Genomic DNA, 24248 nt, shown 5'->3' with positions numbered 1-24248 from the left:
GGGTTCATCCTGAATGTCTATTGATGGCTACATGTGTATCCATGTCCTATTTCTACTTTTGGAAAAACATAAAAAGCACAAAACCACTGTACATTGATGTAACAATGAATGAGATTATACAATATTTTATTATAATACTATTAAACTGGTTTTAAAAGGGCTGTTATTGCACATCTTATTCTCTGTTTTGACCACCTAAGCTAAGCATTCCACATAATTGTGTCAACTGCACAACTGTTGGAGTGATAAAACGAACACAAGAGACTACAAAATATGATGTAAAGTCAAGCTGAGCCGTAAGGTAAACATTAGATGTGGTTTGAGACACGCCCACACCTAGGTATGCGGGTGTCGTTCATGCGTTAACCTGCTTTTTTAGTACGGAATACCACTCGTCTTTGATACGTGATCTGTGCCAACTCCCAAGCCCTCTAACTCAGCAATTCAGTTACACGCCCATGAAAAAATTGAAGTTGAGTGTGAATGAGTCATGGTTTGCTGCAAAACCATGAGCAATGGGATGTATAATAATTTATCACAGAATATTAAAAATCGCACAATATTGTTATTAGGGTTTGCAGTTTACATTTTTGAACAAGCGAGGTGCCCTGTGATGAGTTTAGGCTTGCTGTGGTAGGCCTAATTGCTATTATTTTGTTGGCGTTATATTGTGATTGTCTGTACCGTTGCACATATCCCACTGAAACGGATTTAAATATTCTTAAATTGAATTTTGTTTATCACAATTTACTATCCCTACATATAGGCCTAGCACAAGGCCCACAGAATGCAGGATACGCTCATGTAATCTATTCGCAGCAAATGTATGCACTACTTGATAGGGAAACAAAAATGTAACCCCATGGGTTGAATTGTTTTCTGCAAAGGGTTTGCAACGTTCATGTCATTCATGTTCTAAATCAAAGCTTGTATATGCTCACGCAGGAAGGCCAATGCAACGACTTGGCCATAGTCGGCGCATTCTCCTTTGACACAGCGAGAAAGAGGGCAAGGCACGGGGAGGGAGATAGAGGTAGGGTTTGCTTCTTTAGAAGAGAAAGAGAAAGGCAAGCGTAGCGAACACAAGCCAGGCAGGCTGCTTTAACAGAGCAGCATGGCGGGGCTACGGGATATCCAGCAAGGCAGCCAATGTCACAGGAAAACGTGGATTAATATACTATTCGGAATTCTACAGCTACTTCTGCCCTGCGTTCAGCACGGAGGGGCTCAGCTACAAGGTCTGGATACGTGCATTTTCTTCAGTTATTGAGACCGTGGCGAAAATGTCGGCTGGAACTACCAGTGCTGCTACCGCAAGTTGACAGCGAATACAAGTCTGTGCTAATACAGCATTGCTACAGTATTGTGCCACCAGTGAATTGTGGACAAACATGACTTTTACATGAATGCCTGAGATTATTGTAATTGAAGTAGGCCTATGCATGTATGCACGTTTAGTTATGATACAAATATTTTTTAAATCGCCCTACAACGAGCATTTTTTCCTACAGTGGAGTTTCCTGTTCATAAGCAAGCCATATTTCGGAAGTGTCGCGTTACAAAGAGAACTTCGCTTTAATATACGCACAGTTATGTTAATTTTTTTAACATTGAAAATACATAGAAATATTAAATTACGCAATTAGGCTACCCTCGTTAATGTTTAGGCGACTTCTGCGTACATGTGTTTAGCTCGAAAGCTAACCCAAGCTACCAAGTTAGACGAATACACTCATTTCTGTCTACCTTTCCATAAGTTTACGTTTTAACGGGTTGATAAACGCTCTTGTTTATGTTATAGGCCTACATGGTTTGTAAAACAGATTACTGTAATTTTTTTCATCAATAGACAGAGTGTCTTGTTTTCAGTGTGCTGACAGAGAGTGAAGGTGATCTGTTTGACAGTGTACTCTGCTGTTTCTCCACCTCTCTTCTAGCCCTGAGTCAAATGTCCTCCAGCGTGGTCGAGGTCTGGCAAGCAGAAGAGACTGATCCATTAGTCCCAGTTCAGGTAAAATAAATTTTTTAAAACTATCGTTTCGGGAAGCCTTTTAAACGTCCGTTCTGTTACCAATGACTCACCCATCCTCACTATACGCGCTTAACAGATCACCCCATTGTTTACGATTTTGGCTCCAGTTTTACACGTGCAGTGGAACCTTTAAACCCGACGGTGACATTCACTCTAGATCGCCATACATGTTCTACCTGTACAATTCTATCTGTACAATTCAGATTATCGGTTGCATCTTTTGTTGCTCTAAACGTGAATTGATGGCCCTTGCTAGGAGAACCCAGAGCGAGGCGGGAAGAAGCTGCCAGGGCTGAGCCACCTGCTATATACAATGCCATGTGGCCCGTTGTTCAATGCTCTGAGTCTGTACATAATGTCCATTTACGAGATAAGGCTGGTTATAGGCAGTGACTGCACAATTGGAGTGCTGTTAGAAATGTAATGCTAAATATAAATCATGCTAGGAAAATGCAAATGTCACAAAACCTTTTGCATTAATTATTACTTGTTCCTAATCTGTCATACCGTGATGGTTTGCTATCATTTCTAGATTCTCACAATTTCAAGCCATGCATTGTCAGAACTGCGGAGTGCTTTGCATTTATAGGAGGCTGCACTGTACATTGCAGCAATGTTTGAGGAGTTATGTAACCTGGAGAACACACACATGCACACTCTCTCAAGCAGGAGCACAGTAGTTAAATGTTTTTCCTCATCTTATCAGTGAAGTCAGCTTCTGACTCACAGACCACATTAATAGAAGTGGCCAGATGGCACTAACTGGACACTGCTTTTATATCAAGTGTTCTATACCACTTTCCATCCTGTGAAACTAAATGAAAACGACCAATCTTGAGTAAATGTTAAATGAAGGCATATTTGTGTATTATGTGGATGTGGGTAAAACTAGTCATCTAATAGTAAGTGATAAGTTGGCTTTTCCATTTGTCAGATTAACATATTCCATATGTTTTTTTTTGTTTTTCTTTGTTTTTCTTTTTGTTACCTCCACCCTGCATGGGTCCCACCTTGCCTGTCCACAGACAAACTTTGGGGAGGTTGGCAATCGAGGGTGTGTCAGGTTCAGATAGGACTGACTCACAGGGAGGCCTTCTCGATTGGAACAGGGCTGCAGTGTGCGCGTATGTGTGTGTGTCTGGTTTATATAATCCTCCAGCACTGATATTGATGTTAGAGTATTGGGTGGAGCATGTACTCAGCATAAAGATATGCATCCTATTTTACCACTAGTATGGATGTCACACCTATGCTGAAATATGTAAAACTGGTTCATTAAGATGTCATATATCAATGTGTAGATATTTCATATCCAGAGGTTTTCTGTGGGTAGACACTTAATAGCATTCTCCATCCAGATGTAAAGAGAAGAAAAAAAGCTAATGTACTATACCAAGCAGATTGCCAATGTTGGCATGGCCATGTAGTTTCATGAAGCCATGCCCTAGCCAGAACGTTGAGAGAGAAAAGGCTGCAAGGTAGCTCTGGTTTAAGCTCTGCTCATTGCAAGCTGCCACTAGCAGGTGAACAGGTCTTGCAACAGACTGCAGAAGTGTCACAACAGACTGCAGAATGTAACCGTACTGTCTCGTGACAGACAGCAACCACAAAACTGTTTGTGAGGTGATATGACGTTATTTTGTGTTGCACTGCACTATCTCATATTATAGTTGAGCTGTTGTTGCACTGTACTTAAGGTGTTGTTGTTGCACAGTGCTTAGTAAAATATATATACTCCAACCACCAGAACAATGCATTTCTGATCTGTGATGTTCTTGGGCAAAAGTGTCTGATAAATGAATAAAATGTTTTGGAACATCCCACACCTAATACTGTACTCTACTGCCACTTGTGATGGTTATGTCTGTTGATAGGCACACACTTTTTCCAAGACTATGTTTGATATTAGTATTAGTCGCCTGTTATCATGCAACTAAGACAATAGACCCACGGAAACAAAGAAACAAGCTACTTTCAGTTACATTTTATTTAAGCTACTTTACAGACTAAACCATCAACTGCTGAACACACTTAATGAATCACTATTTAATGCTAAAGTGGGCCAAATGATCATTAGGTAGAAAAACGTGACAAAAGAATTATGAAATACAAAGGATGACTGTTGTGTTTTTGCACACATATTGATCTTTATTAGTTACACAATATGGCTTTTGTGTGTGGAGACATCTAAAGTAGATCGCATTAAGTTGTTTTATGAAGATTTAAACGGCTCATTTGTTTATCTTCACAGCTGGTAGAAGAGCGACGAACAGACAGTCTTCCGTTGGAAGAAAGGTAAGATATCACACCTGGTCTCTTGAGGAGAGTGGAGCGAGAGAAAAGCCTGTTTTCTTTTTCACACATGCATACCTGCCCTTGTGACTGTCAAGTGAGAGAAGGCACAACAGGGGGATGCATTTTCCTCTGTGATCAGAAAGCAGTTTTTTCGCTGGCCATGCTCATGTGGAAAGACCAGTTGACAGACAGACAAGAAGAGAAAGCAAGGCTAGAGTGTGGGTGGGTGGGTAGGTGAGCTGGGCTGTGACAATGCTGTAGAAGGTTGGTGACTGGTGTTGTGTTTCATATGACAACAGAGTGGAAGACAGGGGAAGGTGAAGATGTGTATAGTGGAAGAAAACATCTGATTACACACTGTGACGATTGTGTCAACTCGTCACAAAGGCTGAAGGATGGACATGTCCTTCATGTCATATACACGACCCACTATGAATGCATGTTCCGAAACTGTGCTGTTGGGAGTGATGAAGCTCAGTGAATCTAGGTCCAGAGAGGAACTTTGTTCTCCATATGTGTGTTGTTTATGTTGGTGTAAGTGTGTGGGGATATGTATGAGAAGAGGAGAGGGGGGGGAAAAGTGAGAGAGAGGCACAGTACTACATTCCAGACTAATTTTAGAACTCCTTGAAAGAAAATGGAGGGGAGGTCTATGGTGCCTGGCTTGTTTCAGTCGACTAAACTGTCTGCTCTTCCCAACACATCGGAAAAGTACGCTGAATTTCCTCACAAACAGTAAGTAAGTTACAGCACAGAACTCAAGGCGAATGTGTTGATAGTGGCTCTGGCAGCAGTGTAGATGAATTGCCATGGCAGCCACAGGACCAGACATTGAGAAATGAACGAGTAAAAGTCTCCTATGAAGTTCCTTGTTTTTAGTTTCAGTGTTACATTTTTGTAATAAATACAGCCAGTTAGTATGTTTACAGAAACGGCATTGTAGCTCTTCATTGTCTCACTCCACTAAAACTACTTGAGGATTATTTGAATTATTCTAGGCCAGAGAAGGCCTGTTTTCATAACAATAAGTGTCAAAGATTTGACAATGAGCCCCCTGCCCCCCCCCTCCCATCTACGTGCTTTCAGGATCCTCAGAGGCTTCCAACTTATGACTGACTTCTGTGGCTGTTTAGTGTCGGCTTCCTTTAAAAGCCATCCCACTGTCACACGCACACACATTCTCAGAGCCCCAGCCAACTGTGTATTCAACCTGTCACTAAAGTGCAGTGATGTCTCCACCAGCACTCTTTCTAAGCCCTAAAATGGGTGAACTTGTTTGGAGGGGGAGGGTAAAGGCCTGTATCAAGTTAACATCTTACCCACCATTGTCTTTTCTTCCAACCCCAAAAATGTTCTGTTCTGTTTTTGTCGTTCTGAACAGAACGTTTTCTTAAATGTTGTAATTTCACAACAAAACTTGTGGGTGGTTAAGAGTTACTCGACACACAGACAAACAGTCATTGTATAATTGGTCATATCAGTGAGTCATTGTATAATTTGAGGCCTACATTTAGCCAAACCTCAGATTTACACTATACTACTACGTAAGGAGTGCAACACTCCTTAATGCTAGTACAAAAGTATATATTTGACTTAATATGCTGTGTTTTGGTAGTCTCCAGTGAGCTCATCAGTAACTCTAGTGAGCTAACTGGATGCTAGCATGTTCCTTATTGACTTAGCTTGTCGTGCCTGGGTTATCAGCCTCTTGCCTGGGTTGCCATCGGTCTCCTCCCGCCTGCTGACAACAGTGGCCTGGAGATAGGAAGCAGGCCAATGACCTCCCTCTCTGTCAATCTCTCTCTCCTTCTCTCCCTCTCTGTCTGTAGGTTGATGAGGTTCTCTGTCTGTCATCCCTTCTTCCATCTCTAAATCTGTATCCATCCCCCCTTTCTCTATTTGTCCTCCAATTTTCCTCTCTTCTTCATTCACTCTGTTGCAGTGAGAGAACACTTAGCGTACCTACACATTAGTGCACTGCCCACACACACACACCACACACACTCAATGAATCATCGACAGACCAAGATGCCATATTGCTGGTTGTCTTCAGTCATGCAACGGCACGCGTGTCACATGGAATGGTGCTCATGCTGTGCATTAGTGTTGTTCTTATCAGCTATATCGTTTAGAGCTCAGATGTCATGCTCAAGTAAGGGTTATGTATGGGTGAGAACATGGTACATAATGCAGGTATCTTTAGATGAGGACTCATAACATGAGAGGAACCATGCCTTTCTGCATAGTTTAGCTTTAGCACACAAAGCTGTGAAAAGCAGCTATATAGCATCAGCAGACACATGATGAGGAGCAACAGTAGGTGGTTGTGGAGTGTGTGTGTTTTTTTTGTCTTGCTCTGTGTGTTTCTTTACAGGCATGCATGTGAGGTGGGGGTGGGGGGAGAGGACACTGAAAGGAAAAGCATTTTGGGTGATGGGGGCTGCTTCTTTGTCTGTCATGCGCCCACACACAAATACAAACACACACACACACATACAGAGGAAGCTGAGACTGAGTATAACGGCACACTTTGAATGTGTTACACCATTCCGTCGCTCCCTCGCAGAAATACAAGCATCTAACAGCTTTTACAGTAGAGCAGGTAGTCACACGCCTGTTGAAGAGAGCTACACATCTTGCCTCGGGGGCCGACCAGCACAATAGGGTTGGGATGAATGACTCAGTAAGCGAGTGTTATTCAATAATTCACCTGTTGCATGTCGCTATGGCACCCAGCACTATGTTGGACACTACTGACCAGGCCGCCATGGATAGGCATAGCTCAGTGGTAATATTTGACTGCAGATCAAGAGGTTGCAGGTTCCAATCCCCTGCAGTAAGTTGCGTTGGAAGGGTCTGCCAAATGAAAATATTATTCATTTGTGTTTGAGAGCAGAGTAGTGCTGTAGAGAGCACTTGACCTTCTCTGTTTCCTCAGTGCTCTTTGGGAGCATGTTTATCTAGAGAAATGATACGAATGAGGTCATCGCTGATGTTTGTGTTGTCTGAGGTAAGTTTAAGAGCAAAACGGTTCAGCTGAAGCTGTATTTGGCCGCCATGGTCGTCGGTCAGGGGCCTTGAGATCTGTGCTTGTTGGGCGGCTCGTCCCCCCACCCCCCCGAGGAGCTGCCCGTTTCTTCAGGGGCTGTCACTCTTTGTTCAACAGAAACACTCAGCTAATGGTAAAGGCTCAACCACTCCTTCTGAAAACAAATAGAAAAACAGCTGACTTGAGGTGTGTGCGAGATACGAAGGGCGTTCAGTCACACCGAGTTTCTAGCATTACCAAAACAAGCATCCTTTTTTTAAGTTTTGTTGTGTTTACTGTAGAAGTTCTCTTTTTTTTCCAAAGTTCATGAGAAAAGGAGGGAGGGTTAGGGGGAGGTTTAGGCAGTGGGTCACTGGAGGAAAACCAGTCCCCTGTCGGCCACACTAACAATGGTGAGTTTGATCCAGCCCGACTCCTTTTCAGAATCAAATCATATCAGCTGTCAGCCAGCGTCCCAGTCAGGCATCTACACACAGATGGCTCTGTCACGGCAGTTTTCTCCGACCGAGGGAGAGAACCTCATTGACCTTTGAACCAAACACACGCGCACACACACACACTCCTCGTCCACTTGAGTGAGCAGGGAAGGGCTTAATATTATCTGACGAGGTATGAATAACTAGCAGTTCTATGGACAGAGAAAAGGAGAAGGGGAGAGAATGAGAAATCAACTGTATTGCATAATAGAGAAAGAGAAATCAACTAGTATATAATTGTGAAAACAAATGTTCTCTCAGGCAGCTAGGGTCAATGGCTACTGTTTGGTGCACTGGCTTTAGCCATGGGTCATTTGGCCGTACAGTGTGGGCTATCGCAGTCAGTTCCTGCTTTAGATTCTGGCATCCAGTGCTTCTGAAACGGTTGTGCCATGTTTAGAATTAGTGTCAGCTACATTACTTGAAGTCAGTGGAGGGCATTGATGATATAGTATGAGAAATGTGTCTCTTTCTCAACACTGCATGTGTGTAAAGGATTTGTGCAGGTGGAAACCTCGATCTCTCTCTTTCTCTCCACGCCCCCCTCATCTCACCCCTCTTATGAAACAAGGAGAGCTATGTTTGGCTGAATAAGGTTGTGTGTAGGAGTTGTAGGACGAGCGCATCTGAGGGATGAGTCCAGAAGCACCCATTTAGGCGCTCTCATTCATAGTATTCTGGCCATTTTCATCCTTTGACTCCTTTCCCCTCTTCTTCCTCATCACCCACTTCATGAATCTGTACTGCTTGGCTCCTCAGTGGGGACGGCTTCTGCTTCTGCTGTTGCTTTCATCCATCGTTTTGCTACCATTGCTCGAGCTCTCTCTCTCCTCCGTTCTCTCTCTCCTCCATTCTCTCCCCAGGTCTCTCTTTCTCCCCTCACCATTAATCAATGATGAGCGATGTCCCAGTGCAAAGCTGACAGATGAGAGGTGGGGAGTGCACATTTTCACACCTCCTGCTGGTTCAACGCCCACTCTCTCACACTCTGTCTCTCTGTCTCTCTCTCTCTGTCTCTCTCTGTAGCTCTCTCTCTCTCTGTAGCTCTCCCTGTAGCTGTCTTCAAGCTTCCCTTATTACTCATCTTACTGCAAGTAGACTTGATGTTTACTCTGATATGCAGGGCAGAGTAGCAGTGCTCGAATAGAAGTTATGAGAATAGGGAGTCCAACTTGTACATTCAGGTACAAGCCCAGATGTTACTTTAGTGTTATTGTTGGTATGAAGAAATGGTCAAACCCTTTCTGATTCAGTTTTATTTACTCCCCTTTCCTATTATAGCTATTCTCCTGCTTCCATGTGTCGTTGGCCTTGACCTTTAGGCCTATGTTGTGGTGATGTAATATGATGATGTTAGCACAGTTGCGGATAAGATGTGAACAATACTGGTTTCCTGAATGTAATGAGCTTGTCCTCACCTTGTATTCCCAAGACACTCATATTCATCTTGAGCCCAAAAAAACCTTTTGTCTCACCGCCACACACTCAACAGGGGAGACCAGTGGCAAGCTAATAACTAGTGCTCAGGCTGCAGCTTTCATATTATAATCTGCAGTTTCCACTTTAGCTTTGCCTCACAGCAGATTCATTTAGACGCTCTCCTCTTTCTTTTCTTTTCCTTTTGTCCTTTTTTTTTTTCTTTCTCCTCAACTCGCTCGGCTAATTAGCCAGCACACTCCGTTCGAGTCAGAGACGGTCTTCCCCTTTAGAGGCAGGTCAATGGAGCACAGACCAGAAGAGACACCTTATCACTGGACACTCTCCAGGGAGCCGTCAACATCTCTCCAGGGAGCCGTCAACATCTCCCAGCCTCACTCTCAAACCTGGAGGCTGAGCTGTGAGGTTATGGAGAACAAATCGGGTTTTCCTATGGCTACAATATTCTTTCCATTTTGTAGACACTCGAAGGGATTGGAAAGTTGAATGCGTAATAGATTGCGTACTTACTTGGTATTTCATTGGTCGCAGGCCTGAAGTAATTTATGACACCATCCACAGCACAGGGCCTGAATGTCTCAGCATAAATTGACACCCTCCTGTTATCCATGACAAGGCTGCTGGTGCTTCTCACTTATTATAATCCAGCCTTGCTACACACCTGCTACACTAGCAGAGAACAGTCTGTAGCATAGTTATCTGGGTGTTATATGTTGGAAAGACGTTAGATTTAAACCGTATACCAGAAAAAAAAATTTGCATTGTAAAAGTTAACATCATTCATATGTTTTGCTATCTGCTAAATGCATAAATAACTTAGCAGCTCGTGGAGCGCACATTTGGCAAATCAAGAGTGGGCTTGTTAATGCTTGTTAATGTTGAGCCCTGTGTATACTGACCGAAGCCCCGCCCCCCTCAGTTTAAGGGACTTCTAGCCTACTTCCTGTACAACTCAAAACAGGAAGTCAAATATTTGTAGGGCATCTCTCTCTCACTTTCTTTCTCTCTCTTCTGAATGTTAGTTGTCCTGTCATGCCTACTTCCTGTTTTCAGTTGCCATGTCATGTATACTTCCTGTTTTTTTTTTTCTCATACTCTTGTTTGTATATTAATTGTGTATATTAATTGTATTCAAATACTGCTGCTCAGTTATTTCCCTACAGAGGCATGTGGGCTCTCTCCAGTAAAAGACATGTTTTAAAGTTTCCACACTACACACTAGCATTTGGTAATATTACAAGCACGAGACAATTTCTTTCTCACTGTGCGATTTACGGAGCGCTATCTCCATCCTAGATAGGAACGGGATTAGAGACGCGGTGCTTTTGTGTACCACTGATTTGCGTGCTTCCGTGGAAGCGGTTTATCCAATTGTACAAGTTTCCCATAATAGTTTCGAACATCTCATTCGCTCCTAATAGCCCCCCTTCCCCACATTCGCCCAGGGTTGTGGCCAGAGCATGAACTCTCCATGCCATCCACTCCCCACCCCCCCCCCTACCCTTCTGTCGTCTTTTTTTACCCCCACCACCACACATTGCTGGCGGCCTTGCTCCCCGCTAGCTCGCCTGGCGACGCAGATCCTAGAATGCTATAAGTGGAGGTGGCAGTTTGCTGGCGGTGACTGGTATGAGGGGTAGTTTGTAATGTGAATAATCACCCCTGCAGTTAAAATGCGTGTGGGGGGGGGGGGGCACCCAGTCTACTCATAACCACTCCACCACCACAAATTGCTTGGATGCATAGATTGAGGACCACCTTTCTGTGACAGTGAGCCTCTGGGGTCCTGGAGCTTAAGAAGTCTTTGACTTGATAATGAAGAGCACGAGAGGTAGAAAGGGAAGGAGCAGTGTTCCAGATCTACCGTGAGATTCACCTCAGGGAAACACCCAGTACCTGCACAGTCATCACAGAGGCTTGTGGGCTCATCGAGACGGCACGTTCTGTCCTGTTCTCTGCAGCAAATCTCAGCCTCTTGTCTCTCTCTCCTTTTTCTCTCTATCCTCTCACTTTCTGTCTTTTTCCATTCAGTCTCCATTATTCTATTAATACTATTTACTCCTTTATTCTACTCTACTCTTCACCACTTACTGGGTATTTGAGTAGTGTAGAGATGACCTGCTGAAATCCTGGACAAGGCAAGCAACCACAGTTGGCACTGGCTTTAACAGTGAGAACCCGCTCCCAACCCCCCTTTGCAATCCAGCAGTTGGTTTATCCCAGTGTGGAAACACTGCTTCTCAGTTAGTGGGATTGACTCATTTCCCCCATGGGAAGAAGGTGTGTCGAGGACTCCCACAGGTGACATGTCCTTACAGGACCTTACAGGAATGTCATGTCACTGATCTGACAAATTAATGTGGAGGTCATGTTTGCTACGTACCCAGCCTCAAACATCCAGCTGTGCCAGCCTTCCCATCTGTCAACAGAAGCAGATCCTATTTTTACACACACACACACACACCCATTGCAGCTGGTGCCTCCCTGCAGTGCGGTCCTCCTTCGCAGGACTCATTAGACCAGTATGTCACACGCACTGCCACCATGACCGACACGTTGCAGCAGCAGGGGGCCATCAGTGACCTCATACCAGTCATCGTGTGTGTGTGTGTGACAGAAATTGACAAAGCCCTGGAATGGAACCGTCTCTCTTTGACTGTAACCTCAAATACATACTTCCTCCCTTGAAGTGTCTTTACCTTCTTTTAAAGTATGTCAGCGCTCACAGATCAGCCCCACATTGTGTTTCGAATACCTCAAACACCAAAAGGTGGTCTCTCAGTTGCCTCTTTCTTATGCAAGGGGTGTAAGCTGGAGCAATTTCTTGGTGTTGAAGCAATAATAGTGCGTGCTTTGGCCTCATTGCAGAAAAGTTAGACAAACATGTTCTGCAACACTCATGGTTTTGCAGTCCGAGCCAAACCACAGCGACTTTTGAAAAGCTGTCAGGTCCATGCTCCAGTCCCACCACTTCCGGTTGTTACAGTGTGGCTTGTAATTGGAGGGGGTTGTCTTTTACTCACAGTGCAGTGAAGTCTGCAAACCAAGCAGCAAATGTTATGTCAGTAGACAGACATTGGGGCTAGGCTTGAAATGACCTTTACGTGAGTCATTGTTCCCTAAAGTATTGTGCTTAGTTTTGTCTGTGACACCTGTTTGTTTTCAGACTACTGGTCCTCCACAAGATGTCTAGATCCTGAGAGATCTCTGGAGATCTAGATGCCAGATTTCCTAGTTCCCATAGTGTAGGTTTTGAAAGCGCCAGATGCTTATTTTGCCCTCCGTTCTGAAATTGAACGCACCTCAGAGAGCTTTTTAGAGGTCTCCCGTGTCTCATGGCACGGCTCGGTTTGAATCGTCTTCTACCTCCTTCCACTTGAGGTCCCTCACAGAACAGTGTGAAATTGCTTGGTGAACAAGGGGCTTTCATTTAATCTCCTTAATTCATCATCTCTGACACCCACCCTCCATCGTATCCGTCTGCTGTTGCTGTTTCACCCCTCCCTGTATCGAGCGAGACGTGGTCTGGCCCCCCCATGACTCCAGTGGTGTTGTTAAGCAGGATAGTCAGCATTTTAAGGAGCCGCCAGAGGTATTAGTGGTTCCGGTTTGGCGGCTTGTGTCGTGTGGTTGAACTTCCCTGCTGAACATGCTAATTATGCTAAATCCGTGTTTGTCTTCTCACCTCGCTCTCTTGAAATTTGGTATTCAAATTCCCTTTTTAAGTTCTTTAAGTGATCAAGTGCTGAATGTTTCCCCCCCTCTTTTTCCAGCACTTCTTCATATGCCCGGGAGAATGGAAGGTCACTGCGCTTCCAGCCCCCAGCTCTGGAGTTTGGGATGCAGTAAGTACTCCTGTCTCACTTCCTGGTTACTCACCATTGGTCTAAACAACACCTTACCCACCCTAACATAGACAAGGTCATTATCGCTCTTGAGACAATCACTAGCATCACTGTCTACCAGGCCCAATCCAAGTTGGACCAGTGGTAGCTGCATGATTAAACAAACCGGACATGGCAACATTTACATTTAGTCATTTTTACATTTAGTAGATGCTCTTATCCAGAGCGACTTACAGTAAGTACAGGGACATTCCCCCCCGAGGCAAGTAGGGTGAAGTGCCTTGCCCAAGGACACAACGTCATTTGGCACGGCCGGGAATCGAACTGGAAACCTTCAGATTACTAGCCCGATACCTTCACCGCTCAGCCACCTGACTCCCCACAACAGTTTAAAGAGTGATGTGACAAAAATACACAGAGTGAGTGTCTGGAAGAGACGTACAATAAATTCAGTGGGATATCCACAATCTTTGCTTAACCCCAAGTCTGATTCATGCCAGCCAAGGGAAACATCCCGGTAGAAAGTGAATCGTCCTCCGAACACGACAACAGCTGCAAGTCGAGGGTAGGAACGCTCTTCATCTTAGGAACCACTCTTAGAAAGATACAGACCAAATATGGATGCCAGCTCTCTTTCCCATCAGCGAGGGACTTTGGGGGGAGGGGCTGCCCTCAGCCCAAAGGTTAACAACTCTTCTGTTTAGCCTCCCAGATCCCCAAACTACCAGAATAGCAGGCGCTTTGTTGTGCTTGGAAGGCCTCCGCAGAGCAGCTATTTGAAGCAAAAGCATACAAGTCGTTCATGTTTTGTATGACATCTTTGTTGACTCTTGCTCAGTCTTTTTTGCTCTTTTTGTCTGCTCTGTTTATATAGTTTTTTTTCTGTCCTTTATTGTTGTGCAGAACGGCTGAAGATTCTTTTTTCATCGCTTATCTAAATAATCGTATTTACCTATGTAGGGAGATTTATGTAATTATCCAGGCAGCAAGAAATTAGTCGTTTAAGCATGGACTGCTATACCACACTGCTTATCACCAAATACAGCGTCCCACACCCTAGTGTAGCTAGCAACAGTGCTTGCCTGTAAGAGACTACCAAAGCACAACAGCTCCCACCGGCTAACAGTGCTGTAGAAAGCTAGCCAGTGTCTAGTGGCCTTGTCCGGGGTGTTGTTACGCAACGTTAGCTGTCCCTGGTAGCACTGGTGTGCAGGGCAGAAGCAGGCATGCACAAACAGACTCCTATTGACTCTGACTGTTTAATGACATCAGTGCTGTCCTGCAGGGCTACAGTCCACGTGCCTCTCAGGACCCAGGGTTGTCTGTGTCCCTCCTCCCTCCCCGCTCCCAGCTGACGGTCAAAACACACACACCCTGTCCCATGTCCTGCCCAGCAACACGGGAATGCATTTGACAGCAGGCAGATAAGAGTGGGAAAATAAACTTCTTGGTGCTGAAATCCCAACAGCATATTAGCAGCAGAACTGCTAAACTGCACCAGAGAGTCATGGGTGAAAGGAGACTGCTCTGCCCATTGCCTGTAGTCACATTGGCTGTAACCTTATAGTTACAGTGTTTATGGTTCATAAGCTATGGACGCATATCCTAACACAGTTGTAAGGTTTACAGTTCGCAGCTTACATATTTTATGGGTGTGGCAGGAAATGGAGTTTGATCTGACAGAACAACACTTGTTTAGTTTTTATTGCTATGATAAATCGCTTTTTTATGGTTACAATATCACTAAGGTTCTTCAGGCTGGAATTTGGGGCGGACTACCAAGGCCTGCAATAATTCAACCTCTTTTCAATTTTTTCATTTTTTTTCTGTGAATTATCTCACGGGGAGTGACATTTTTATGCCCCCAGGGGACATTCAACTTTGATCTTAAACCTTTTCAGTGTTCCAAACGGCTCAGAGTATGAAAGCATGAGGTGGGAGGGATAGGCATACCACTAAAGGTCACCATGGCTGTTGCAGGGCTCTCTCCCTGTGTTCCTGCCAGGACACTAGCCTGTCTGCTGCTCTCTGAAGGCCATGGAACTGCCCAATAACAACTAGGATGGTTGCCATGTCCAAACATGGTACCGTTTGTGATTGAGAGTTCTAGAACATCTCAAACTAAATGCTTGTTTTTTCACTGTCAGTTGTCTGGAGGAGTTAGATCTTTGCATACACATGTAGTCTGTTGTTTTGTCTGTGTGTAAAATAATCAAAACATTCCAACCAATACATTAAACCCATACAAGTCAAATGTATTGGTTAGTTTTAAAACTAGTTAATCACAATACAGATCAGTTTTGTTAGTGACAAAATTAAGTTACAAAATAACCGTGCTGTTTAAGAACTTGAAGATGTGAACTACACTGGGTGAGGAACGTTTGGTGCTAATGTGTACTGTGTGTTTTTGTGTGTGTCCTTTTTGTAGACCACTGGGGTTGCCAAGAGCAGAAACCATATACATACACAACCCCAGTCAGGAACTTCCAGTCACACTGCTGGCAATGTTTACATCCAGCAGACATTTTCACATGCCTTCCTTCCACAGAAGGGTAAGTGTGTGTGTGTGCGTGTGTGTGTGTTCTTGGCCTCTCTCTAACTCAATTACTCCCTCCCCTCCCTCGCTCTTGCTTGGTCACAACCTTGTTTTACCAGCCTCTCTCAATACTTTGTGCTTCCCCCCCCCCCCCACCATCCACCCACACCTCCCTCCCTGCCCCCTCCTCGTGTTTGGCCCTTGGGTGACCAGTATGTGTATTTAAACTTTAAACCTCCATTGGAACTCACTTATTTATATCCCAGCCTCATAGGGAAACCAGCAGTAACAATACATAGTCTTCATCTCTGAATGTCCTCTTTTTACACGTAGTATAACTGCTAACTGAACTGAACACATACATGTTTTCAAAACAGCCTAAAAACAAGTCATTTCCCTCACCTCCGATAAGACTTGTCTGATTGGTGGAAACAGGGAGTGTAACCTTTGACCCCTCCATGTGTCATCCCTCAGGTGATTCCGCCCCGAGGGAAGGCCTTCTTTAAACTGGTCTTCCTCCCCACCGAGGAGGGCAGCGTAGAAAACTCTTTATTTATAAACACGTCGGCCCATGGCGTGCTGTCATACCAGGTCAGTCACATGTCCCCCAGACCCAAAGGAGAAGCTTGGGTGTCTCAAAAAACAGATGTGCTGTTCCTCTTGGTGCCAGGATAACATAATATCTATAGTGAGATATTTGGCTAATATACAGCAATAACCATTCAACAGTAATATCAGTCCAGCTCTGCTGTTCTTTGTTCTGTTTCTTATGACCACATTTGTTGACTAAAAATGACCCTTCAACTCATGACCTCAGTATTTTGTCACAAGTAACGTACAGTACTTGAACCGGGATTTGGGAGTGTACCAAGTTCTGTTGTGTGTTTAGACTGTTAGTCCTGAAAAATGATAGGTGTAGTATATGACGTGACTTTCACTGTACAGTACGCTGCCAAATGCTGAGTGCCTTTTAATATCCCCTCCTTCTCTGTAGGTGTTTGGTGTGGGCGTCCAGCAGGCCTCTCTAAGGTCTGACCAGAAGGACAGCTTGCTAATATTCCCTCACATCCAGAGCATTAAGCTGACCCAAACTCAGGTGTGTCTTTCTCTATTGTCTTCCTTCTCTGTCTCGCTCTTTCCCTTTTTTTTCTCCTCTCCCCTTAATGTATCTCTCACTCTCTCCATTTCTCTCTCTTTTCATTGTCTCACTATCTCTCTCACTCCCCCTCTCTCTGCACTGTGTGTACAGTAGACCCTGCAGTGTAGCGGTTGATATGTGACACCCAGCAGCTGAGCTTGCACTACTGAGCTTGTCCTGAAAATTGAGCTGACGCGACCCCTCACAGACACTTGTTGTCTTCCAATATCACACAGCTCACTTTGAAATTCCGTACACGTTCATGCATGCACTCATAAACACCTCAGAGGGATGTGCAAGAACACATGCACATGCGTTGGCAAACTTGTATGTCAGGTCCTCCTCAGAGCAAGCACTCGCCTCCACAACAGGAAGTGAGGTGGCTGTTACAAAATGTCATCTTGTGCTGTGAGCCGTGACTCTTGTGAGTGCTCTGCGTTTCCCAGAATGCAGCTCTGTTCCCCTCTGAAGTGGTTTACAGTAGTTAAAGCGGGACCCACTTAGCAACATTTTCCACGCAACTAGCTATGTGGCTCTTAAGCCACACTATGCTCCCAGATCTCTCTCTCTCTCTCACACACACTCGCACACACACACACCCTCTCTCTTTCCCTCTTTTTCTCACAGGTGAGGTCACCGTTATTTAATGGCACACACAATGTTGAGCTCACCATTTTTGATATGATTTTGATACACAAGCAAGTCCAATGCTGTATAAACACTGCCCCCTGAGTCAAGCTTAGAGGCAGAAGGCAACACTTTCTTTGTCAAGGATTTATAACAGACAATAGACAGTTGAAACTAGTATTACATTTTTGCCATTTCTGCATCATTGACCGTGTTTTCATTCGGTAGTGTATTTATTTATTTTTTGTCCTAGCTGTAATGGAATTCAAAAGCAATGCATCTGCTTATTGTTTTGTTGTTGTGCTGTACAGGAAGACACATCCAACATCACCATACTGGGTCTACTGTTGGAATGCAGGTTGCCCATGAGTTGGTTCAGCCAACCTCAGGTAACTTAACACTCACACCTCAGTTATAACTACTGCAACACAGCTAATACACACTGCAATGGATGACCTTTATTCATACCTATTTAAGACAAACTCGTTGTAGGGCTAGTTTCTGTGTGTTTGTGGTTCTGGGGCTAAACATGCAGCTTATTTGTTAGCACACCAGGGTGGTAAGGAAACAATGGTAAGGAAATCGCTGATCAGGATCTGGGCCACAGCACACAGTATGCCCATTAGATGCACTAGCAAATGAGAGTGGTGTAGTGAAGCAATGTGCCACCTGTGATATATTGAATACAGTCGGTTTCCTGCTCAGAGCCCTGAGGAGAGCAACAGAGGGAGAGGGAGAGACCTCTCACTGGCTCTTTAATTGCTTTCTCACGAGACTCCGTGAATGTGTGCGAGCTCCCAGGAACCAGGAATCAGAGGATGGGCTCTCTTGATGCAAGAGAGCCCATCCCCAGAGACAAAACCCCCACTCTCACCAACATAATCTTTTCCGCTTAGCCTTAGGTTTTACAGATTCTGAGAAAAAAAGGAATAGTTGGTGTTAGAAGCTGGTCTAGAATTAGCCCCCTTCTAACCAAGTTCTGGAGACCTGTTCAATAACTGACCCTAAGTCCGTTTATATTACGCTCAAACCATAGTGCTGGGCAGAGCTCTACAGAGCAGAGAGGACGAGGTCAGTAGTCTAGGGGGATGTGGTGGGGTTAGCGTTGTTATTGTAGGCGTGGGGCCCAGTGGCTTCTGGCCAGGGCTAGGGGCCCCAGCCAGCCACTAAGACAAGTCCAGTCTCCACCCTGGCTTCCCAGTCAGCAGACAGGCCTGGCTTTGCACCCCTCCGATACAGATCTGTCAGCGTGAAGACTGTTAGTCACAGACTGGGTTAGGAACTGCGATGACAGAGGAGAGAAACGGGGGCAAGTTGCTACCTCTCTGTACTTGCCTGTATATTTACATACGAGATGCATCCCCATTTTCCTTCTCTCCCTCCCTCCTGTCCTCACCCTCCCCGCCTCTCTGCCCCTCTCCCTCCTGCCTCCCTCCTCTCCCTCATTCTATCTCTCTCTCTCTCTCTCTCTCTTCCCCCCCCCCCCTCCATGTCTCTGGGGGTGTGTGACCGTGGCTGCTTCCTATTTGCATCCCTCAGGGATCGTGCCTGCGGGACGAGGAGGGCCTCAGTCTCCACATCAGCCTGGCCGAGAGCTCCCAGCGGCCCGCCGACATGGACAAGCTCAAGCCGTACGTCATTGAGCACATCCTGGTGGCGCTGGTAGCACCTGCCGCGGGCGAGGTCGTACAAGGGGCCATCCCAGGTAAGTGTCGCAAAATGTGTGTAGTGTGTTACAGAAGAACCTGGAGGTGTGGGTTTGCATGTGTGTTTGTGAGTGCTTACTCTCTAGGGTGACATACCAGTCAGTATACTCTCCTGCCAACCTTTCTCAGCTTGACTCTCAACTACTGTTTTCTCCTAAGCTTTGTCTGAGGGCAATATCACCATATCAAATGTTCTTATCTTCACTTGTCTTCCTTTTTTTGGCTTTGGAACAGGAAATTGTAGTAGGGCTATAAACCACTATGGGCCATGTCTATATCAGATTATCCTTCCTTAATTGTAATAGTTAGCCATGAAAGGAAAGGGATCGACCTCAAGTTGACTCAGGCCCAGTTTATAGGATCTGTATGATCCCACAGCTTCAAAACCAACATGACTGTCCTCCCTCTTTTGGAGCCCAGACCGCTGTGTTTGGCTGTTCCTGATCTCTATCTCAGCAGTTATAGCTGTAACAATGTTGTTTACGTTCAAGGACAGAGAGAGTAGACGTCTGGTGTAATGAGGTTAGTGTTGGTCCCTGGACCCCAGTTTTCCCTGCATCTCTGCACGTCCTGATGGGGCTGGGAGTGTGTCCATGCTGGTTTCATAGCAGGGTAAAAGCCCCTCGCCATTCAGGATCTTAAGTTGTTCCTTCCAGAGAAACGTGTTTTGTCCATGGAAGAGGTGGCTTTGAAAAAACTATTTGTCCATTTGCAACTTGGATTCACCTCATTGTCCTTTACAAATAGAATATGTTGCAACTTATTCAAGGTTTATGATGAAATAAGCTGTTGTTGATCACTACAGGAAAACAGGCTTGAACTGGCTAGATGTACAGTGTTGAAGCCATAACTGGCATCTGCAGTGCAGCACATAATCAATGAGGAGAGGAAGGAGGAGAAATGAGCAGGTGCTTCATCCCCTAGTGCCCAGGCTCCCTCGCAGAGCAACAGGGAGGTTGAAAGGAAAGCAGTGAGCCAAAGTAACCAGCCCCTCTGTGGTGTCAACTCAGCACTTTCCTCCACAGAGCTGCTGCAGTGGCGCTGTGGGCCAGTGGAGTGTTAGGAGACCACATACTCTTAATTACAATCTGGTTTTGCTGCTTTGCAGATGCAAGGTCGCTCATTTGCCAGTGAGTGGTCTTGGGGCTATAAGCAGAAACGTGCATGTTTTTTTTGTTTGTTTTTTTCAACAGGGGAGCCCAAAGTAGCAGTTTATATGTTAAATTCAGGAGTGAAAAAGCTGTATGTAAAAGTAAGTTTTGGCAACAACATGAAATAATATATACACATATTTCCTTTGACAATACGATTAGGATGTAGAAACAGTTGTAACATGATATGTGGCTTTCCTCAGGACATGCAGCTCTTATCAAAAGTAGATGCCACTCTGGATATCAGCCAGGTGGTGCTCCAAGCCGACACCAGGAATCTGACCCAGGTCGCCACGCTGGCTTGCAGAGGTCAGTCCCAGCCCCGCCCAGACATCTGTCACCATGGTGACTGCGACATATACTGCAACCACCACCACCATGTCTGACAACCATTTAGAAAGGAACAGTTCGACTTCCTGTTTCTGAGGCTGTTTTCAAAAAAATCACACTTCTCTTGGGTCAGTGCATCCTAAGCTTTGCAGGAGGCATTCAGATTAGTGTCAATTCCAGTTTGTGGCTCTGCTGTAGGTTGCTGGCTGAAAATGCTGTGCAGGGTAGCAAAAAGCAGAAGTGGCAGAGTAAAACCATGCTGAGCACTTCCCCAGGTTGACCCAGGCTGTTGTAACTGTGTGTCTAGAGTCGCTACCCGGCCAGGGGGGAAGGTGCTCCAGTCATGTCCAGGTCCACCTCCAGGCCCAGGAAAACCTCACGTTCAGCATCTTCCCTGGACTCCACATCTCACACAGGTAAGGCCTGATATCGACCTGCAAAGCTGCTCATTTGCATTTTTTCTGTGAAAAGAGGAAATTCAGGGGTTACACCTAAGCTTTGGAAAGAACACAAGCAAGTAGACGTAAAGCCATGAGACCTTGTGGCGTTGACACAATGAGCACAGCAGTACATGTTCGGAATGAAAGAACTCAGAACTCCTTCCTGTTTGTGTAGAAGCCCGTGGGTGGAGCTGTCCAGTGTGCTGCAGGTGAGACAGAGGTGGGCAGGGCTAGTGGACCTGTGGCTCATCAACCCCCTCAACATCCCCCTCACCATCACCCACGCCAGCCTCCCCCAGGACACACAAGGAGTGCTCAAGGTACCAAAACCAGAAGCACCCCACGTTTTGAACTTTGAGCACTACAAAAGTAGCTTTTTATATAGTTGATGTATCTAGTGGAGTAGACATGCACTTTGCGTGTTTCAGTAGCTGACAGCAGCAGCCTAATATCATGTCCTGCATTGCTGACTGGCGCCCCCTGTCTGCCAGATGGTGAACTTCAGTGGTCCGGTGCCAGTCCCCCAGGGTGACTGCAGGTCGGTCCTGACCCTCCAGCTCCTCAGTAGGAGCCTGCCCCTCAACATGCTCTTCAGCCTTAGCCTCACCACCACCCTGGGCCTCACCCTGCAGCTGCCCCTGCACCTCCACTCCTGCCTGGACAAGGTAAGGGGAGGTCACAATCCTATACATGGGTACTAGCTGTGTCCAACCCTGTTCGCTAGAGAGCAACCTTCCCTGTAGGTTCACTCTCCCAACACCAGTCCAGCACACTTGATTCTAACATTAAGCTGGTTGATACGACCCGAGCAAAAACCTACAGGACGGTAGCTCTTCAGGGACAGGATGGAAGAGCTGCTAACATGAGGTAGAGTCCCTGCGTGCCCCTCCTAGCTGTCTGTTGGATTTCCTTTTATCCCAAGAGGGTATTCGGATGAGCAAAATGGAACACACTAAACTATCATAAAAACAATACAAAGAAACAGCAAATGTAGATATGGGTTTGTCTTTACTTAGTTTAAAAACAGGCTATAGACTCTATGTTGGTATACTTTGTTATGTATTCATCTTTCAGCATGTTTTTATGGAATTCTACTGTACAGCTGTCTGCATGTTTCCCTCCGTCCAGCAGGGGGAGGCAGTGTTTGCTGCAGAAGGGGAGTGTGGACGACTCTGTCCACTCAGGCTGTCAGCAGCAGGTGAGACACAGTCTTTATCCATCTGAACAGGTATTATACCCGTGTGCTCAGACACAGCTGCACACAGGTATAATACCCATTAGGATTGATTACCGGTGCCCCAGCTGGGATATGTATATCAAATCTGTGTGTGTATGTGCGGGCTCTGCTCATCCCGCCAGTGTATGACCCACCCCTTACTAAACTGCTGTGTGTGTGTGTGGGCCAGGCCAGGACCAGTGGCAGCTCTCTCTAGTCCCAGACTCCCTGTCCTTCTCCTGGGCTGTGGACAGCCAGCTCGCTGCTGAGCTCTCCTCTCAGTGGCATAGCCGCAAAGACCAGCTGCCCTGCAGGTGAGACACACATGCCCCTTGGATTCCTGTAGATCTGAATAGTTTGTTTCAAATGAATGTGTATACTGATTGGAGTCTCTGCAGGTGGCCCAGACTCCCAGTTGAGCCCCCCTCTCCTCTAGAGTTTGGTCCAACTCCAGTCAATGAGAGTAAGGTAAGGAACAGAATTGCAGAATGATGGAAGCCTGTGCTTCTTCAGTCCAGCACTCAAGTACCGTTTGATGACTGTTCAGGACTCTTCATGACCGTTTAGGAATGTTTATGGCAGTTCAGGACCAGTCTTTGTCTTCCCTCTCAGGTGAAGAAGCTCACTCTGAAGAATCCCACCCCTTCTGTGGTTTCCATGGAGATCTGCAGCCTCTCTCTGTACCCTGCCCCTTTGGAGGCCCTAGACCTCCTTACCAAATGGTACAGATTCTAAATCAATACACCCCCCCCTTCCACACACTTGATCTATATCTAGGTATCTGTACTGTGGATGAGTTATGTACTAATGAAAGCAAGTCACCTACAAGGCTTTATCAGTTCACTTCAATGCTCTAGTCATAGTTATTGATTAAGCCATCTCTGATTAATACTAGAATGGCTGCCATTATGCTAGATTTCAAAGTCTATAATCTCCCAGTCTTATGAAAAATACCTAATTAAAATATTTCAGTTCATTCAGCATTTTCTAGTCTATTCAATTATTGTACTGATTAGTCAATTAAATCTAATAATTAGTATTTGTAAGCAAATTAGCGATATCACTCATGACTGCAAGTCTGTGACAGAGACACTGATAGTTGCTAAGCAACCTTCAACTGTGGGAAAGATGTACAATATAAATGCCATGCGGCCAAAATAGTTCAGTGATAATATTTTCTTTCACATCATCATATTGCCTTTTGTGTAATTTATATAAAAGAAAATGAAAATACAGACACTTTTAGGAAAAGTTAGGTACTAACAGGATTGTATTTGTTTATTCAACAAAGGTATTGCACGTATAAGTTTCAAAATGGTCAAACTGTCCTTTAATGTTTGCCAGGTTCAATATAAGCCCACTGTCTGTCAACATCAGCACCAATGAGTTCACCCTACTTGCTTCACATCCTAAGGTGAGGACACAATGCACACTGGGAAATGAAGTATTGTTGGTACACGATGGGATATTGCTTTGATAATAATATAAAGTAGTCTCTGTTGTTTCTTAACACAACCACAGTTCTTGCCTATAACCTATAAAGATTTCTGAAAAAACAAGTATCTAACCTTTCTTGTTTAAAGAAAGTTTTTAAAAAGACACCATTGAATGTAAAGCATGTGTGTGTTCCTCTGACAGGTGGGTGAGGGTGCGGGGGGCGTGAGGGGAGAGGGGGTCCTCCGGCTGCTTCTGCAGCCCTGGGAGACCAGAGAGGTGGGGGTGGTCTTCACCTCCTCAGAGCACAAACCCACCACCACCATCCTGCTCATCAGGTACACACACACACACCACCATCCTGCTCATCAGGTACACACACACACACACACACGCACACACCACCATCCTGCTCATCAGGTACACGCACACACACACACACATGCACACACCACCATCCTGCTCATCAGGTACACACACACACACCACCATCCTGCTCATCAGGTACACACACACACACACACACACACACACGC

At 45.3% G+C, this 24248-nt stretch overlaps 1 protein-coding gene across 1 annotated transcript in view; it reads left to right on the top strand.

The window, feature by feature from the left end:
* The first annotated feature begins 1081 nt into the window (after positions 1-1081).
* The window catches only part of tmem131l (transmembrane 131 like), a 29834-nt gene continuing 6667 nt past the window's right edge, over positions 1082-24248 (top strand). The window contains exons 1-20 of the mRNA XM_067250947.1: positions 1082-1238; positions 1938-2011; positions 4284-4327; positions 13063-13134; positions 15563-15686; positions 16145-16261; positions 16665-16766; positions 17747-17824; positions 18975-19140; positions 20335-20393; positions 20496-20601; positions 20930-21038; positions 21238-21382; positions 21554-21727; positions 22191-22260; positions 22469-22592; positions 22677-22746; positions 22891-23000; positions 23623-23692; positions 23917-24050. Of these exons, the coding sequence (XP_067107048.1) occupies positions 1115-1238; positions 1938-2011; positions 4284-4327; positions 13063-13134; positions 15563-15686; positions 16145-16261; positions 16665-16766; positions 17747-17824; positions 18975-19140; positions 20335-20393; positions 20496-20601; positions 20930-21038; positions 21238-21382; positions 21554-21727; positions 22191-22260; positions 22469-22592; positions 22677-22746; positions 22891-23000; positions 23623-23692; positions 23917-24050 (2072 nt within the window). The 5' untranslated portion in view covers positions 1082-1114. The remainder of the gene's footprint in view (positions 1239-1937; positions 2012-4283; positions 4328-13062; positions 13135-15562; positions 15687-16144; positions 16262-16664; positions 16767-17746; positions 17825-18974; positions 19141-20334; positions 20394-20495; positions 20602-20929; positions 21039-21237; positions 21383-21553; positions 21728-22190; positions 22261-22468; positions 22593-22676; positions 22747-22890; positions 23001-23622; positions 23693-23916; positions 24051-24248) is intronic.

This window comes from Osmerus mordax, chromosome 14 (assembly GCF_038355195.1).
Source record: "Osmerus mordax isolate fOsmMor3 chromosome 14, fOsmMor3.pri, whole genome shotgun sequence".
Taxonomy (NCBI): Eukaryota; Metazoa; Chordata; class Actinopteri; order Osmeriformes; family Osmeridae; genus Osmerus; species Osmerus mordax.
The sequence above is the reverse complement of the archived record's forward strand: the minus strand, read 5'-3'. Positions and strand labels throughout refer to the sequence as shown.